This window comes from Babylonia areolata, chromosome 27 (assembly GCF_041734735.1).
Source record: "Babylonia areolata isolate BAREFJ2019XMU chromosome 27, ASM4173473v1, whole genome shotgun sequence".
NCBI lineage: Eukaryota > Metazoa > Mollusca > Gastropoda > Neogastropoda > Buccinidae > Babylonia > Babylonia areolata.
This window is the reverse complement of record NC_134902.1, coordinates 15,120,902-15,139,823: the sequence shown is the minus strand read 5'-3', so window position 1 is coordinate 15,139,823 and position 18,922 is coordinate 15,120,902. Positions and strand designations below refer to the sequence as shown.

Genomic DNA, 18,922 nt, shown 5'->3' with positions numbered 1-18,922 from the left:
AACACCACAAGCTAACTAACATAACTGCTTAAACACCACAAGCTAACTAACATAACTGCTTAAACACCACAAGCTAACTAACATAACTGCTTTAACACCACAAGCTAACTAACATAACTGCTTTAACACCACAAGCTAACTAACATAACTGCTTTAACACCACAAGCTAACTAACATAACTGCTTTAACACCACAAGCTAACTAACATAACTGCTTTAACACCACAAGCTAACTAACATAACTGCTTTAACACCACAAGCTAACTAACATAACTGCTTTAACACCACAAGCTAACTAACATAACTGCTTTAACAGCACACTCATTACAAAAAAAGCAACACTTGTTCACTTCACAGCAACTCAATATAACTAACAATACATCCTATCCTAGGTCATAATTCAAATATAAAAAAAAAAAAAATTCAGATAAAAACCCAAAACAACAGAACACAAATAATACACTGCGGGTATAAAACTTTAGATTGCACCTGCTGTAGTAAACGTGCATAAACAGAATACTGAACACAGTCAACACTTCTACCGGACTCCACATATTGCTGACTAATGAGGCAGTCGCACAAAATTCCCTACTCCAACCACATGATAGCCACATAACACCACTGCAAGTAAAAACATTCTTGAAACTCAAATTGTGTCAAGCTCTTGAAATCATCGCTGATGAAAAAACATGAACAGCAATCTAATGATAATGATGAGGAAAAAAAAAAAACTACTTGGTCCCAGACAAAAAAAAACAGAAAAGAGAAAAGAAAAGTGAAAACCGTTCTTGCTGTTATGCTCGTCATTATATTTGGTAGTATGCTGTTCACCATCAAAATGAAAGATGAACGCAGTTAATAGAAAATGTTGCTCACAGCTATTACTGACTGTTCAGATATTTGTGTTTTGTTTTACCTACCCTTTCATCACATTTTTAAACAATAATCATACAAATTTCTTGAACAGGTCAGTCTGGCAATTTAACTGCTCAGAGTTTCAGATACCCAAATTTCCAGCGAAAAAAAAAAAAAAAAAGGTCCACACAGGAAGGTGAAAGAGAAAACCAGGGGAGATAAAACATTTTTTCTCTGACTCTAGTTGATGATGATGATACTGATATTTATGTAGCACCTATCCTCGGTCAGAGACCAAGATCTAAGCGTATTACAAACACAGTCATTTGCACAACAGGCTGCCTACCTGGGTAGAGACAACTGAGAGCTGTCACTGGGCGCTCATCATTTGTTTCCTGTGTAAGACAATCAGTCTGGTTTCAGACATGCACACTCATCACACACTCGGACAGACATGTAACATTCAACACGTATGACCGTTCTGTTTATTTACCCAGCCCTACAGGCAGCCATACTCAATGGTCCCTCTAGTTCATTTATTTTTCAATCACTGGTTGGTGGGGTACGGTATGAGATCACCAAGCTTTCCAGGTTACACTGAGCTTGCCAACTGAATACATGAGACAAAAAAAACCATCTCTGTGGTACAGGCCTCAGTCACCACAGTGGAAGAGATCTTGCACATGGTTTACCACCCTGTTTTGCTTTGGATAATCACTGCCACTGTTTAAGAAACCCGTCCTGTTATGTCATGAATCATCAGTTTTGGAACAATAATTCCCCATGATTAAAATCTGCTGTACTTTTGCCCTTAGCATGAATGGCACAAATAAAACACTATAATTTTTTTTTTTTAAAGAAAAAAAAAAGAGTATAACATGGAATATATTTTTCATAAGCAAGTTGACAGATATTGCGACAATGAGAACATATAAGTGAGTAAAAGAATGTATAACAGAAAGAGAGAGAAAAAAAAGGTTTACACCATGAGTGAAAGTATGTATGAAGGAAAGAGAAAAAAATTTTGATTACACCAATCTGATAAGTCTTATGCTTAGTAGCCAAGTTGGCCACAAAGGCTGTATCAGGATTATCAACACAAGACCTGAAAAAGAAAAAAATATGCACAAACACACACACAAACAAATGCTTCAAAAAGTTATGAACATGATTTTACATAACATGGAAAGCAAAGCCTTCAGTACTGATAAGCAAAACTCTGTCCCTAAAAGAAGTACACATCAGATATTAAAATGCGTTTCGGTCAATGCTGTATTGTTATTTTGGAAAATTCCTGTTAAAAAAAAAAAAGGAAAAGATTTTGCAGTAAATCAAACTTGATAATTGTAAGAAAAAAAAACAAGGAAAGTAGTGAGGAAAAGGATCCTGTGTGATTTTCTGTTTACTATACTCCTCCCACTCCTATATTGGAAATATCTGTGAACTGAAGACTCTCATCAGCCTTTAAGTGATAAACATTCCTCAGTCTGCCATCTTTTTAAAATTTTCATTTCCTTTTCTTCTTTCAACAATAATTTCCAATTCAACTTATTTCTGTGAGTGGGATCTTCATGCTTGCATGCATGCGTGCATGTGCGTGAGACCATTTTACACCAACATTTAGACAGCCATTCCGTTTCTGAAGGCTGATTTTGCATTGATCAGCTAAGCTTGCGTCCAGATATAGATAAGATGACAGAAAGGAGTCCACGAAAACAAAATTCAAAATTGGTCATCTCACCAAAATGCAGAAAAGACTAGATGTCACACAAAAAGACATTGCACCGCCGAACATAAGTTCAAAACCATGAATTTCAAAGCTGTCAACAGAAAGCTTTGTTGTTGCTTCTGTTCTACATGTAAGTCTTTTTGCTCAGAACACTTTTGCTGCAACATTCAACACACACACACACACACACTTTAAGCAAAAGGGAGAGTGCTTCCACACTCCCCTTCACACCACAACAAAAAAACTGCAGGACTCCCAAATACATGAACTCATACTCCTCAACAAAACTGATCTGAACAACAAAAAGGAATGGCACAAGAAATCAAAATATCAAACAAGGTGTGGGTTTTGACACCATTTCCGACCGTTACACAAGTGCAGACACAAGTATACTGCATTATCAAGTTAATTAATTCGTATCAACTGGGGGTGCTATGGGAGAAGCTGTAATAAGATTCTCATATGGTCTGACATTCCTAACCTTTTTCTCATTTTTATCCTTCTAACTTTTCTTTGTATGATTCATAGAAAAAAAAAATGTACAACTGGTACTTTGAATGTTCAGATTCATGCGCAGTAAAGAGAATAGAAGTTCCCTCAGATATAAGTGATGTAGAATGCTGTTGTTGTTTTTTTCCCAAAAGGAAGTATATCCCTGACAGGCACTGAAAAGGCCATATTTTTTCCATTTTTCATTCATTCATTTGTCTAAAATAAACATTCAGACACATAAGAAAATAATACTTCATTCTCCTTTTGCAAGGGCAAGTAAATGAACACATTCAACTTCTCATAACACCCATTCTACACCACAGTGCTGGAAAAAAACCATTTGTTACATATCTACAGGACATGCTTTTTTATGTATTTATCTAAAACAAACACAAAGGCCTACTTCTGGATAAAACTTCGCTCTCCTCTCACCAAGACGACAACTAAAAAAAATATAAAAAAAAAACCCAAAAGCCAACAACAAACAAACAAAAACACCCATTAAATTTGACAGAAAAACCAAACAAATACCATAGCACTGAAATAAAAATACAGAACTCACTTTTAAATTCATTCATCTTCAAAATAGACTCAAACCAATACCAATACTTATCTCCTCTTGGCAAGACAAACAGATCAGCATTCTAAACTTGACAGTACACCAAGTGCACACCAAAGTTCTGAACTGAGTGAGGCAACATCATATGCAAGATAATGATCCACCCACATGACAGAGGAAGTGTGGGGGAGGATGGGTGGGTGGGGGTGGGGGGAAAGGGTGAGTTCAAGCTTTTATTTTCAATGAAAGCTCTGAGGACTGAGGCAAATTACATCCACAGCACAAAGGCTACAGAGTTTAATGATGTACATTTCTGTGCATGAGCGAATGAGTGAAAATAGAGGAGATGAGTGTTGTGTGTGTGTCCACTTCAGACGTGTGTATATGGTTTTTGTTATATGTATGCTTTAGAATACCTGTGCAAGTGTCTATATGCTACTGTTAAAATAGAACTATACATATACATGCACATGTACACATGAATACATGCAAAAAAAATTCAGTTCAATGTTTGTGCAGTTCAGTGCAAACACACATGCGCTTGCACTGGGAGTGTACATGCTTCAACCTGCAACAGTGCTGAAGCCAAGGGAACATCCAGCATATTGTCCAATGATCTCTTATCAATTATCCTGCCTGAACAAAACGCACACAAATTTGTTCATAATGCAATCATATTTAACACGTTTCAATCTGAGACATTCGTTTTCAACTGAAATGCTGATGCTTTTTTCATAATCATGTTTAACCGGGTGTGTGAACAACAAATCTTTGTATCACAAGAAAAACCTCGACAAAACAATTCAAAGTTATATACATCCACTCATCCTTTCCACAATATACATAATATGTTATAATATTTCTGTCTTCAACATTCATCACACACGCATTTTTTAATTTTTTATTTTCATAAAGAAATCTCTCTCTCTCTTTTTTTTTTCTTCTCTCCTCCTCAATATACAAGATGTCCAAGGTTTCCTCCAGCCAAACAACTGACTCTTCATGCACTATCAACCACCAGACACTTTCAGCCGACAAACAACTGACTACACACACCTTGTCCACAACCAAACACTTACAACAAGCCAACACTGTCAAAACCAGACACCGCAAAAGAAAAAAAAAAAAAAGGCAGACACTAACAAGAACCAGACACGGTCAAGAAACAGACCACACTGTCAAAACAAAAACAAAAAAACAACAAAAAAAAAGAGCCAGATACTATCAAGAATGAGACGAAGTCAAGAACCAGACACTATCAAGAACCAGACACTGTCAAAAAAAAAAAAAAAAAAAAAAAAAAAAAAAGAAAAAAGCCAGATACTATCAAGAATGAGACGCAGTCTAGAACCAGACGTTATCAAGAACCAGACACTGTCAAAAAAAAAAAAAAAAAAAAAAAAAAAAAAGGGTAGAAAAAAAAAGAACAAGACACTATCAACAACCAGACACTTTCTACAAATCTACACACACACACACACACACACACAGTCAACCACAACGACAACCACAAACATTTATCCCCAGTCCAACAATAAACCAAACAACCCCCCCCTCCCCAATCACTTTCTGGACGGCACTTCGATCTTGCGGGGGGGCGCCTGCTGGAATGTCTGTTGCTGCTGCTGCTGCTGCTGCACCATCTCCTTCTCCCCAGGCTCTCCCTCCTGCCTCTCGGGCGTGGAGAACCCCAGGGAGTCCAGGAAGGTCAGCAGCGTCTCCACGTACTCGTCCGGGTGGTGGTGGAAGTGGCTGACGTGGGGGGAGTGGTCCCAGCACTTCTGGCTGACGGAGATGCCCTCGTGGCGCCACTTGTCCATGATGCCCTCGATCACGTCGGCCACCCCGATGGGGTCCGCCCGCGAGTACAGGAACAGCGACGGCAGCTGCAGGGCGTTGCGGTGGAATGCGGATGATGCCTGTTTTCAGGGGGAGTGTAGGGGGTTGGAGAATACAGAATACGATTATTCATTATTCTCCGAAGAGAAATTGATTTTTGATCAATTTCTGCGGTGGAATGTTGTCGGTGTGTGTTTCAGGGGTTTTGGGGTTAAGGGTGTGTGTGTGTGGGGGGGGGGGGGGGGGGGGGGGGGGGGGGGGGGTGTAGGGGGGGGGAGAATACAGAATATATATATATTTATTATTATCTCCAAAAAGAAATCAATTTATGGTCAAGTTGGAGTGGGGGTGGAAGAATACAGAATACGTTTAGTGTTGTCAGAGAAATTAGTTTATGGTTAAGTTGGGGTGGAATGCTGACTAAGCCTGTTTCTGGGTGGAGGGTTTACCATCATTCAATCAAATCGCTTTAATGCCCTCACAAAAATACAAGGAAAATTGACTTGTGGGTGACAAGACAGCATGAGATAGTGGTGCAACAGTAAAATAAAGGTTTACATACATAAAACCGTTAAAGCATAGCAGTTTTAAAAAGTACAAAGGGACATAACATATAAAACCACTCAAACAATGTCAGTTCTTTCTCTCTCACATGAACTCACCAGCCTCCTCCTCCCCTACCCCCAAATGGACCAATAGCCTAGTGGTAACACGTCCACTAAGGAAGCAAGAGAATATGAGCGCACTAGTTTAACCCAAACACTCATCAGTATTTTCTCCCCCCCCCCCCCCCCGCTAGACCTTGAGTGGTGGTCTGGACACTAGTCAGAGACAATACAAGGTGTGTTCAAAAAGTATCCGACCTTTGTTCATAAAAACTACTCATATCCAGATACAACAAACTTACACTAATCTCCTTCAAAGTAGTCCCCTTGGGCCGCCACACACTTCTCCCAAAGGTTCTGCCACTGTTGAAAGGAGTGCTGGAACGCCTCTTCTGGGATGGCGTGCAGCTGGTCCGTCACATTCTGCGTAATGTCTTCTCTGGACTGAAATCTGGTCCTTTTCAGGGGCATTTTCAGCTGTGGGAACAGCCAGAAGTCACACGGAGCCATGTTGGGAGAGTAGGGAGCCTGACGAAGCACAGGTGTGCATCACCAGGGACCTCAGTTGGTCAATGACGATCTCATTTTGGGATGCTGAGGGCCTACCAGAATATGCTTCTCTCTCCACTGATGTGCGGCCATCTTTGAAGCAGTTGTACCACTCCTTTATCTGTGTGGTGCCCATTGCTTCGTCCCCGAAGGTCAGTTGAATCTTGCGGATCGTTTCCACATGGGAATCGGCAAGCTTGACACAAAATTTGATGCAGTAGCGTTGTTCAAGTTTTTCAGTCATTTTGTCAAAAACGAAAATCTGACGGCGTTCTCTTACACCTCCTCACTCATCGGTGGTCTGTCGTCGACTGACAGCTTCTGCAGGCGGGAAAAAATTCACGCATGCGCATTAGGGTCGCCTACATACGTGCACCAAACCACGCCTGCCTAGCTTCATTTGTTTGCGCACAAAAAATTAAGGTCAGATACTTTTTGAACACACCTCGTACATCAAGGTCCCACGTGCAGCATGCACATAGCACATATAAAAGAACCCATGGCAACAATAGAGTTGTCCCTTGCAATATTCCATAGAAAAATCCACTTTGCTTGTAAAACAAATAAACTTAGAAGGTTGGAGAAAAAAAAGGGGAAAAAAAAAAAGGGTGACGCCCTGATAGTAGCAATGCGCTTTGTCCCTGGAGAGAACAGCCCCAATTTCACACAGAGAAATCTGTTGTGACAAAGAGTGCAATACAATACAATACAATACTCAGTTGACCTCTGCCCCGTCCCTCCCTTTTCACCACCCCACCCACAGGTCCCCCATTCCTCCACCATCTCTCACAACTCCTGCTGGTACTCCAACCACTCAGATCACAGCATTTTATAAGTCCAAATATGTTCTGATCAATAATACCACTTTCGCTCCTTTGGGGAGAGTGCTAGAATACAGATTGTTCACTCTATTATCTCCAAATAGAAATGAATCTGTGATGTAAAGCACATGAAATACAGGAGACACACACTACAGCCGCCTACCTGGCCCTAAAGAAGAGCCACAAAAAGGTAGAAAATATTGTGTTGTATCACAGCGATTGAAAAACAAAGTATATGACATACTTCTGCATGTATTTACAATCAATCAGTTATCAGACCAATAAGTTTGGCATGGCAAGACACACACAAAGAGATGGAGAGAGAGGGGGAGGGAAGGGGAGAGAGTGACAGTGAGAGAGAGAGAGCATGTCTGACACCAAATTGAAAAAAAAAAAAGAAGAAACACAAGGAAATTAGCAGATCTTGGGATCCTCTGTACAGAGCCTTTTTTAACCGATGTATATGCTCTGTCACAATGCTCAAATATGCATAAGTGCACAAGTGCATTCTGACCGACTGAATGTTATATCACTAACTGATACCAGCTGCTCTTGTCAATAAATGTAACACCAACATTTGTACTCAGTGAAACTGTTCAGCTCAGAGTCTGACCTTCACTTCTGAATAATATACACTGTGAATGCTAAAACTTCTCAAGGCTTCAGGCACTAGCAAGTCTGCACATATACTGATCTGGCAGATCGGGGAAAAAAAAAACAACAAACCACCTCCATCCTTAACCCACCAGGTGCCCCGAAACTGGGGATCAAACTCAGGAATCTCGGGGCATGAACTCAGAGTTCTAACCACTCAGCCACAGCACCCGTCGATCTATGAACCAGCAAACTTCAACATCAATAACTCTGAGCAATCAACACACCATACAGTTTAAAGTGTTTCCTGCCGGATGACCAAAATGTGGAACACTCAATCACCCACCTCTATGTAATGCTTGGTGACGGAGTTGTGCATGACCTTCAGGTAGGACTCAATGGAGCTGCGCAGCAACGTTTTCATGGCAGCGTTCTTGACCAGAACGTTGGCAAAACCCCTTGGCACGCCCTCATAGTCCACCGGGCTGTCAAACACCTAGTGACCAAAAAAAAAAATTTGAAAACAAAATTTAGAAACTCTAATCAAATAACACCAAATGTATAAACCTTATAAAATGACGACCAAAAAAACTTATCAAATAAAAACAACAACCCCTTATCCAATAAAAACAACAAAAATCCTTGTCAAATGACAACAGTACAACAACAACAAAAAACAACAACATTAAATGGCAATAGCCCTTATCAAATGACAAGAACAAAAAACAACAACAAAAAAACAACAACAAAAAATCATCAAATGAAGTGTTGTTTTTTGGTATGTGCATATACAACACTCATACACATGCCATCTACAAACCTGGCATAAATTTTAGTACACATACTATACAATGCAAAAGTTTCATTGTAACTGAACCACAAACAACACCACAACAAAACTAATCTTAAAATTGGAAGGTTTTTAGTCATGCTGAGCTGATTAAAAAGTAAGTTTACTTTCACCTCAGTCGCAGTTCTTTCCAAATTAAATAGGAAAATTCTTTGAATAAAATCAAGTACACTCAATATTTTTCTTTCAGACTTTGTGCAATTGTGGATATTGCCACTAAGTATGTGTGTGCCAAATTTCATGAACATATCTTGCTTAGAAGTATGTCGTTGCTATGTTCCAAAACTTTTCAGCCTTGATTTCTCAGTTTGTTACTTTCGCGACTTTAGAACTTAAAAAATCACAATAACTTTTCACAGAATCATCCGATTTACAAACTTTTTTTTGTTTGTTTGCTGTAAAGCTCTTTTATTGCAGAATGCAGATTTATGATATACCAATTAATAAAAATCAACCTCTGGTGCAAAGCAACTCATTTCATGGTGGAGGGTCATATATATATATATATATGTGTGTGTGTGTGTGTGTGTGGGGGGGGGTTAATGCTTTATAACTTTGTCAAAGTTGGCTTAGAAACAAAGAAAGAAAGACAGAACTTTTTGCACATATTCCCAGTGTAGGGGTGTACTTTAAGCCTTCAGGATTAAACTGTATTTTTGGATTGCAAGCATTTTACTTTTCTCTCCTCTGGATCCACATTTTCTTGGCTTGTTTCTGCTTGGCTGCTGGACTTGCAAAAATCCTATTTCCTTTGGTTGTAGCTTTACGACACCATGACATTCCATTTCTTATCCACAGCATATATAAAAAAAATAAAATAATACCTACCAAAAAAAACAACAACCTTACCATCAAGAACAGCTGATCAAAGAAAAAGAAAGAAAGAAAAAAAGACCAAAAAAACAAAAACAAAAACAAACAAAAAAACAGGAAAAGGCTAAAGTTCTTAACAACTTTCAGGAATACACTATATTAGTATATTCCTTCTTTTTTTTTCTTTTTTTTTAAATTTAAATTCTCATACTCATGCTGACTTTGCCTTCTGTGGTGTTCTGCATGCATCCTCTATGTCACTGCTTAAAGTCTTCAGTGCAGTTCTCAGAAGCATTCTTCTTCGTCACCATGCTGGTTTGCTGGTTCACTTCATGGCCTTTCTAGATTTCTAGTTCTGACAGAATGCTGGCACATGTGTGTCTAAAAGCCGCCATTGCAAAATTCTGAAGAAATTAGCAATGCAGGATTTATTTTTATCTTTATTTCTTCAACAGACACATATTTTTCTTATTTGAAGAAATTATTAATGCAGATTTTTTTTTTTTTTTTTTTTTTTAAATGGCCACATATTTTTCTTATTTTTGCCATGTCGTGACCTTCTAGTTTGTTTTCCCAAACAAATAAGGTAAAATCGGGATAGGTTTGTCTGTTCCCACACTCCAACACACACAGCAACCCGCCTGTCTTAACGTTTGACTCCAACACTCGCCCCCCCCCCCCCCCCCCTTCCCCGCATGCAGCAACCCACCTGTCCCACCATCCTGTCACAGATGTCCTTGTACTGGGGGTCAGTGGCCAGCTTGACCAGCATCTCCCCGTACAGGTAGCCACCCACCGAGAACCCATGGATCAGCAGGGGGCGCGACTCCAGGCTGCTGCCCTGCCCACACCCACTGCGGTACATCAACAGTCAGTACACTGCCGTCAGTGTCACCCAACATCAACAGTACACTGCTGTCAGTGTCACCCAACATCAACAGTACACTGCCGTCAGTGTCACCCAACATCAATAGTACACTGTTGTCAGTGTCACCCAACATCATCAGTCAGTAAACTGCTGTCAGTGTCACTAAACATCAACAGTCAGTACACTGCCATCAGTGTCACCCAACATCAACAGTACACTGCTGTCAGTGTCACCCAACATCAACAGTCAGTACACTGCCATCAGTGTCACCCAACACCAACAGTACACTGCCATCAGTGTCACCCAACACCAACAGTACACTGCCGTCAGTGTCACCCAACACCAACAGTACACTGCCATCAGTGTCACCCAACACCAACAGTACACTGCCGTCAGTGTCACCCAACATCAACAGTCAGTACACTGCTGTCAGTCTCACCCAACATCAACAGTCAGTACATGCTGTCAGTGTCACCCCACATCAACAGTACACTGTCGTCAGTGTCACCCCACATCAACAGTCAGTACATGCTGTCAGTGTCACCAAACATCAACAGTACACTGCTGTCAGTGTCACCCCACATCAACAGTACACTGCTGTCAGTGTCACCCCACATCAACAGTACACTGCTGTCAGTGTCACCCCACATCAACAGTACACTGCTGTCAGTGTCACCCAACATCAACAGTACACTGCTGTCAGTGTCACCCAACATCAACAGTACACTGCTGTCAGTGTCACCCAACATCAATAGTACACTGTTGTCAGTGTCACTCAACATCATCAGTCAGTAAACTGCTGTCAGTGTCACTAAACATCAACAGTCAGTACACTGCCGTCAGTGTCACCCAACACCAACAGTACACTGCTGTCAGTCTCACCCAACATAAACAGTCAGTACACTGCCGTCAGTGTCACTAAACATCAACAGTCAGTACACTGCCGTCAGTGTCACTAAACATCAAGTCAGTACACTGCCATCAGTGTCACCAAACATCAACAGTACACTGCCGTCAGTGTCACTAAACATCAACAGTCAGTACACTGCCATCAGTGGCACTAAACATCAATAGTCAGTACACTGCTGCCAGTGTCACCAAACATCAACAGTACACTGCTGTCAGTGTCACCCCACATCAACAGTACACTGCTGTCAGAGTCACCCAACATCAACAGTCAGTACACTGCCGTCAGTGTCACCGAACATCAACAGTACACTGCCGTCAGTGTCACCGAACATCGACAGTACACTGCCGTCAGTGTCACCTAACATCAACAGTACACTGCCGTCAGTGTCACCCAACATCAACAGTACACTGCTGTCAGTGTCACCCAACATCAACAGTCAGTACACTGCCGTCAGTGTCACCCAACATCAACAGTCAGTACACTACTGTTAGTGTCACCCAACATCAACAGTCAATACACTGCTGTCAGTGTCACCCAACATCAACAGTCAGTACACTGCTGTCAGTGTCACCCAACATCAACAGTCAGTACACTGCTGTCAGTGTCACCCAACATCATCAGTACACTGCTGTCAGTGTCACCCAACATAAACAGTACACTGGACGCTGTTAGTAAGCATGGTAGAGTTACATGTATGTCATTTAGTACTTACAAAAAAATAAAATAAAATAAATCATGAACCAGTGTCACGAGGTGCACTGGCCTTCTGAAACCAGTGAAACCTTAAAACGATTAAACTACGATGGCAACATCAGCCATGGTAACACTAACAGTGTTGCCTCCAACCTGCACAGCCAGAGAATCTATCAAACTTGTTGGAAGCCATAGCCAGCAAAGTAATTCCATCCTCTGCACAGCCACATAAAATATTAATGTCGTGAAATCAACAGCAACAACACACACAATATTGCCAGCTATATGAATATAATATATGGACTGGGATCATACAGACTGGGATTTTTTTTTTTTTTTTTTTACACTCCACTCTTCACTAGACATCTACTTGCAGCCAGATGAATTGATAAAACAAAGGTCTCATGTGCTGTGTGCATTTTGTACACATAAAAGAACCAAAGGTCACAAAATGACTGTCCCTGACAAAATTCTGCAGAAAACAATACCCTTTGTTTGTGAAACAGATCTGTTTATCTGTACAAAGAAAAACGCATTAAATAACAAACTATTTGTGGCACTGCACTGTGGCCAAGCACTCTTCCTGGAGGAGAGCAGCCTAGTGTATGTCACACGGATATATATGTGTTGTGACAAAAAGTGGTACGATACAATATGACACAACAGCACCTTCAGTGCAGTTTGCAGGGAGATATAAGGGGGGGAAAAAAGAAGAAAAAAAGAAAAAGTAAAAAAAAAAAACAAAAAAAAAAAAAAAAAAAAAAAAACCCCACTCCTTTCAAATTATAGATGTTTAACAACAACAACAAAAATTTTTTTTTAAGAACGAGAATAACAACACACATTCACCAATACAATCCCACTAAAATACCCAGACATGACATCACATGACATTCATTCTACATTAAAAACACAGGGTCCAATGTCCATGCCTCTCTGTCACAATGCAGATCTACATGTTCATTGTAATATGAACTGGAAAGAAAAAACAACAATGAAGAAGGCAAGTAAATACTAAAAGAAAAAAAAAAAGCTTCTTAAAGGTGAACTGAGGTAAAAAAAAAAATAAAAAAAAAAAAATAAAAAAATAATTTTAAAAAAAAACCCAAAAAAACAATAAATAAATACAATAAAAATGGGTAAAGAGAGAGCAAAAGATAATGACATGGCATGATGTTTTGTCATTTACAGCAGCAGAAAGAACGAAGAAAGAGTGAGCCAGGAAGGACGAGAGACAAGACAATCAGACCAAAAAGAGCATGAAAGTCAAGTGCAATGAACAGATCCATAAATATTATGGGAAAGAATTGGTCATGAGAATGCATACGTGAAATTCATTCCAGATTGCCCAAATATGAGTCAAATGACAGAGGGATAAAAAAAATTTAAAAAAGAAAGAATTAAAACCAGGATCTGCTGAGTGAGTCATTTAACTCAGTGTTGCAAGAATATTCACAAACAAAATCTAATGACTGTACAATTACCATTCCATGTGAAACTCTTTCATGAAAACCAAAATTCCCTGTACTATTACCTTCCCACTCACAGCCAAATCAACAATCAATACACAGGAGAGGGTGGCTATCAAATAATAATGCTGTGCCACACCCAGCCGTCTGTGTAATACGTCAGCCATTTGATACAAATCAATACATATACACTTGGAACAACTGGTCCAACCATCATAAAAGCTGAACCAAAGTGGACTATGCAACAGCAAATCACGATCCCTCTGCGCTATCTCGAATTTCACCCCCCCCCCCCCACCCTCACCCCCATACCCTCACTGCTCCCACTCTCACTCCCTGTCTCTCTGTTCTAACTTGTTCCTAGTGGGTATGAACACATGTGCCTGTCAAACATGATTAACTGCCAAGGATACCTAACTGAAAGCTGAAATAAAGGGACTAAAACTAAAAGAGAGAGGGGCATGACTTTACAAAGGACAGAAATTGTATGCCTGCCAGCGTTTGTACCAGTGGGTCATGGTATCGTATAACTAAACAAAGAAATGTTTAACAAAAAGTTAAGCCACAAAGTAGCTAAGAGCAAGGAGATGCGTTTCTAAGCCATGGCAGATGACAGCACGTGGGCCAGGGACAAATGTTAATAAACATAAAGTGAATATATACCTTACTGATATTTGAAAACTACTACCAAGTGACTAAAACTAAAAGAGAGAGACTTAACTAAGTATAAGATTTTTTTTTCTTAAAAGGTCAACATGTGATTGGGGAAGCTAATATCGTCTGTTATTATGATTCATATACTACTGTCAGTATTGTGTGTCATTCTTGCACATGGGGATCTTATATGAAATCAAATGAGGTCAAATCTGTCTTAAACTTGCACTCCACCCCATCCCTACCCCTCCTTATGCTTAAGGATGATGGATGTATTCATACATACCCACTATAAATGTGAATAAAATAAATAAAATTTTAAAAGATATAAAATTAATAAACAAATGGTCATCCTGCAGAGTGAAACAGAGACAGGGCTAAACACAGTAATATCAAACAAAAGGTCAAACTCAAAAAGGAGAGAGATGACTAATCCGTACAAAGAAATAGCGAACAAAAGGTCAAACTGAAAAGTGAGAAAGATGACTATACAGTACACAGAAATATTGAACAAACGGTCACACTGAAAAGTGAGAGAGATGACTATACAGTACACAGAAATATTGAACAAACAGTCAAACTGAAAAGTGAGAGAGATGACTATACAGTACACAGAAATATTGAACAAAAGGTCAAAGTGAAAAGTGAGAGAGATGATTAAACACAGAAACATTGAACAAAAAGGTCAACCTGCAAAGTGAGAGAGACATGTCTAAACACAGAAATATTAAAAGGTCAACATGCAAAGTGAGAGAAAGACACAACAAATATTGAACAGGTCAACCTTCAAAGTGAGATTGACACGACTAAACAAAGAAACTAAAAAAACCAAAAGGTCAACCTTCAGAGTGGCGAGGAGGGAGGAGATACGATTCTGAGCCATGACGGGCCACAGAACATGGGCTGGAGGCATCTGGACGGTCATCACGTCAAAGCCCTTGCTCAGGTACAGGTTGCCGTACTTGTTCAGGTGACGCTTCTTGGCCAGCATCCAGCCAAACAGCACCGCCAGGGGGCGCTCTCTGCCCCCAGACGCTGCCTCCACGCTGTGCAGCTGCAAGGTCTTGTTGATGTCCTGGGTTCTCACCGGGGGCAGTCCTGACTGGCTGCGAGAGTGTGCCGCGGTCAGCACTGCCATCTGTTGGCGGGGATAATACAGTTCCAGATTCATGATGTTAAATAGTGCGGACTGATCCATACACTACATCATATCTGCTAAAAAAAAATTACAAAAGATACATGCCTGATTTTCACAGAAACTCAACACGTTGATCAGGCCTTCAGAGTCTACCCCTAGGTTCGTGTAAAACATTAATATAATTTCTTTTTAAATGGAGCAGGGGATGGGGTGGATGGGTGGGAAGAGAATTTAGATTTTCATTCAGAAAGGCTAAAGCCCCATTTGAAGGGGTAACAAGCATGATACGATCTCCCATACAAATAAAAAACAAATCATAATCAAATAATCCAATTTCAGAAATAGAAGTATAATATTAAAAACCTTTACTTCTCAGATCTATTAAATATTATATTCAGAAGTTGTCATCTGAAATAATTAAAGTGTTAATAAAAGCAGAGAGAGGACAGTTTGTGATTAGACTGGGATTATCACCAGCTTGCTCTGTAACAAAAACACAGGATCATGAGGATGCAAACAAATGAAAATTGATACAATAAAATCAAGATACATCTGTAACATGCATTTCTGTAGCACAGTTTTGAGCTGTATCCACTTAACAAAAATATATATAGTCAATGCAAAGGAATATGACAATTTCCAGCTGTATGAATTTCACAGGAAGATATAATATCAATGCAAAGCAATACATGACAAATTCACACACAAACGCTTACACAAACATTGCAAATGTATATTTAATGGGGGGACTTCTTGTACTTTTCTAATTTGAGGTTTTGTCGCAGACAAAATCATGTCAAGTCATGATCTGACAGAGAAATCAAAAACAGGGCAACAAGCTACAAAAATTTATGCATGTCAGAAAATATAACAAATGTCTCCATGCTGTAAACTGCCCCAAAACAGGATGAAATAAGTATATGCTGGATTTGCGGCACATGCCAGACAACTTGCACCCTTACATGCACTCAGTCTAAACAAATTACACCCACATAACTGAGCATAACCAGTGACATGGAAACAAACAGTCCACAGACCACCAACAGGTCATGAGAAAAGTGTACATTTCCCAGTCACTTGAGGTACGGAAAATACTGAAAAGATCTAATTTCTTTTCATGCTTACATGATCAGTGAATGTTAACTCGTTCAACAGGCTAACGTGTGGAGAAAACAAAACAATTCAAAAAAAGGAAAAGAAAAAAATGTGTCACAATGTTCTGCACACACCTGTATTTGTTTAATAGGCATAGCCAGAACTCACACAAACACACACATAAAACCTGACAGATAAAAAGTACCAGTGAGGTAACGCACTATCAGGACTGACCTGCCTGTCAAACATTCATCACTCGTCACATTGACAACTGAACCCCATCCTCAATTCTTTCAACTTATTAACCCATTCCATGTTTTTGCTGTAAAATAATATTACTTTTTTTTAAAGATGTAGATGCATCACTAAGTGACCCATAGTGTGTGTGTGTGCGTGTGTGTGTATGTGTGTGTGTGTGTGTGTGTGTGTGTGTGATGAGCAGTAACTGTCCCATACAAAACCTGTTACCATGTCCATATGAATAAATGTTAAATACTAGGAATGAATAGTGTAATAACAAAATAACGATGAAAATTCTATACATTATTGAACATTTGAAATTAAAAAACATTATGTCCATTATTATAAATCACATTTCAAGTTCCATTAAATATAACCCTTAATGCAAAAAGAAAAGAAAAAAACACTAAGTTAAAGAAGAATGACTGTGCTTCATAATTTTTCATCTTAAATTCAAAAGAACAAATAATACACATGACTGCAACACACACACACACACACACACACACACACAGAGTGGTATAGTCTCAACGACTAAATCAAGTAAATGTTAAATCCTCTTTCAGTCACCATCCCATTTCACACTGAGCAGCTGTCAACTCAAGTCTCAGCTTCCTCTGTTGCTGCATTCTATGTATCCTTTTCCTGTCAGGCCTATAGCAGTAGTAGTAAATTAGGTACAAAACAAGCTGTAAAGTTTTTACATACTCCTCTGATTGTTCTGTAACAAAGTTTGAAAGAAATTCTGGTCATGGTTCCATCCTCCATTATCCAATGTATAAATTTCATTCATAAAACTTTCTGAAAAATAAAACAGTTGAGAATTTTCAAAGCAATGTCCAGTTGTTTCTTTAATGATTTTGTTGATGGTGCTTGTTTTCCATGAGGCGACAGTTAATTCCACAGGTTAGTAATTACTGAAACAAAACCTTCTTGAATCCATAGTAGGCCCATTTGAATGTTGTACAAATAATATTTCCATCAGCATTTCTTGTGGAACTGTACTGAGGTAAAGAGAAAAACTGATCCCAAGACATAAAAAAATCATATATATCAACATGACTATTGAAATACTTATTTGTGAAGAGAAGAACTGATCCCAAAAGATATCAACATGACAAATGAAATGTTTATTTGTCTCGACAACACCACGACGTTTCCATTATGGGAAAGCAATTTCAAATATGCTAATCGATCACTGATGCAGATCTGAAGCTGCTAATAATTATAAATTGCCTCTTTCATCGCACCATTGCATTGTTCCAGGCTCATGCGCGATCATTAAATTTGTAATAATCACATCTCTCTCAAACTATGTCCTGGATATGTTCGATATGTCGATGGGAAGCTGAAGATGTCTTCACAATCGTGTTCAGTAAATACTGTTACGTAAATTCGTAATGGTCAACTGGTGGGCATCATACAGAAGAAGAAATTTTTGCATCACATCATAATCATTACATCGATCACCATAATCGCAGCTCGACAGCTTAAAATTAACCGCATATTTTGCAGGCAAAACCAGCTTTTTTAGAATTCAACATATTTGTCCTTCACAATATTCAACGGGTGTTTTCATGCCTCACCTCTTTGAAAAGCATTTGCTTTACCGGCCGTGTCAGCGTGTGCATCGCCATTTTGGAAGCAGTTGCAGACGATATGCCTTGTCTCTTCTTCCAACGGGCAGTGACGAAATCAGACAGATCCGCGACCAAGCTTTGAACAGACCATACGACTGTATCAACAAACGGTTGTGGCTGTCGTCTGGTTTTTCACACACAGAACCAGCGCACTTCGCTGCCAGTGATACCAAGACTGAAGTCAACAAAACGAACAGACTTAACCACTACATGTGGCGCGCCACTGATATTATGATCTGACAATGGCGAGGTCAACTGTTGAACCAATCAGATAGGTTCTTAAGTCCACGATGACCCTCACCTTTTATCGGATCGTGCACGCGCACCATACAGTGTTGCGGAGCACAAACATGGTGGAACATCACGATCTTAAATGTATGCATGCAACATTGGGAAGAATCTGCAAAATAGATAAATAAATAAATGAGGCAAAAAGTACAAACGAAAACGACACCTGGAATGACTTTCTAGTTTCAGCAGAAAGTGACAAAGGGATATAAAAAAAAAGGA

The 18,922-nt window shown here is 39.5% G+C and overlaps 1 protein-coding gene across 1 annotated transcript; it reads right to left on the bottom strand.

Moving 5' to 3' along the window:
• Nucleotides 1–419: 419 nt before the first annotated feature.
• LOC143301477 (transmembrane protein 53-like) lies at nt 420–18,635 on the bottom strand. Its single transcript, XM_076615792.1, has 5 exons — nt 18,359–18,635; nt 15,141–15,437; nt 10,415–10,546; nt 8,389–8,538; nt 420–5,553 (listed from the first exon to the last, which is right to left on the bottom strand). The coding sequence occupies exons 1-5, from the start codon at nt 18,407–18,409 to the stop codon at nt 5,197–5,199; spliced, it is 987 nt and encodes a 328-aa protein (XP_076471907.1). The 5' UTR covers nt 18,410–18,635; the 3' UTR covers nt 420–5,196.
• Between the last annotated feature and the right edge of the window lie 287 nt (nt 18,636–18,922).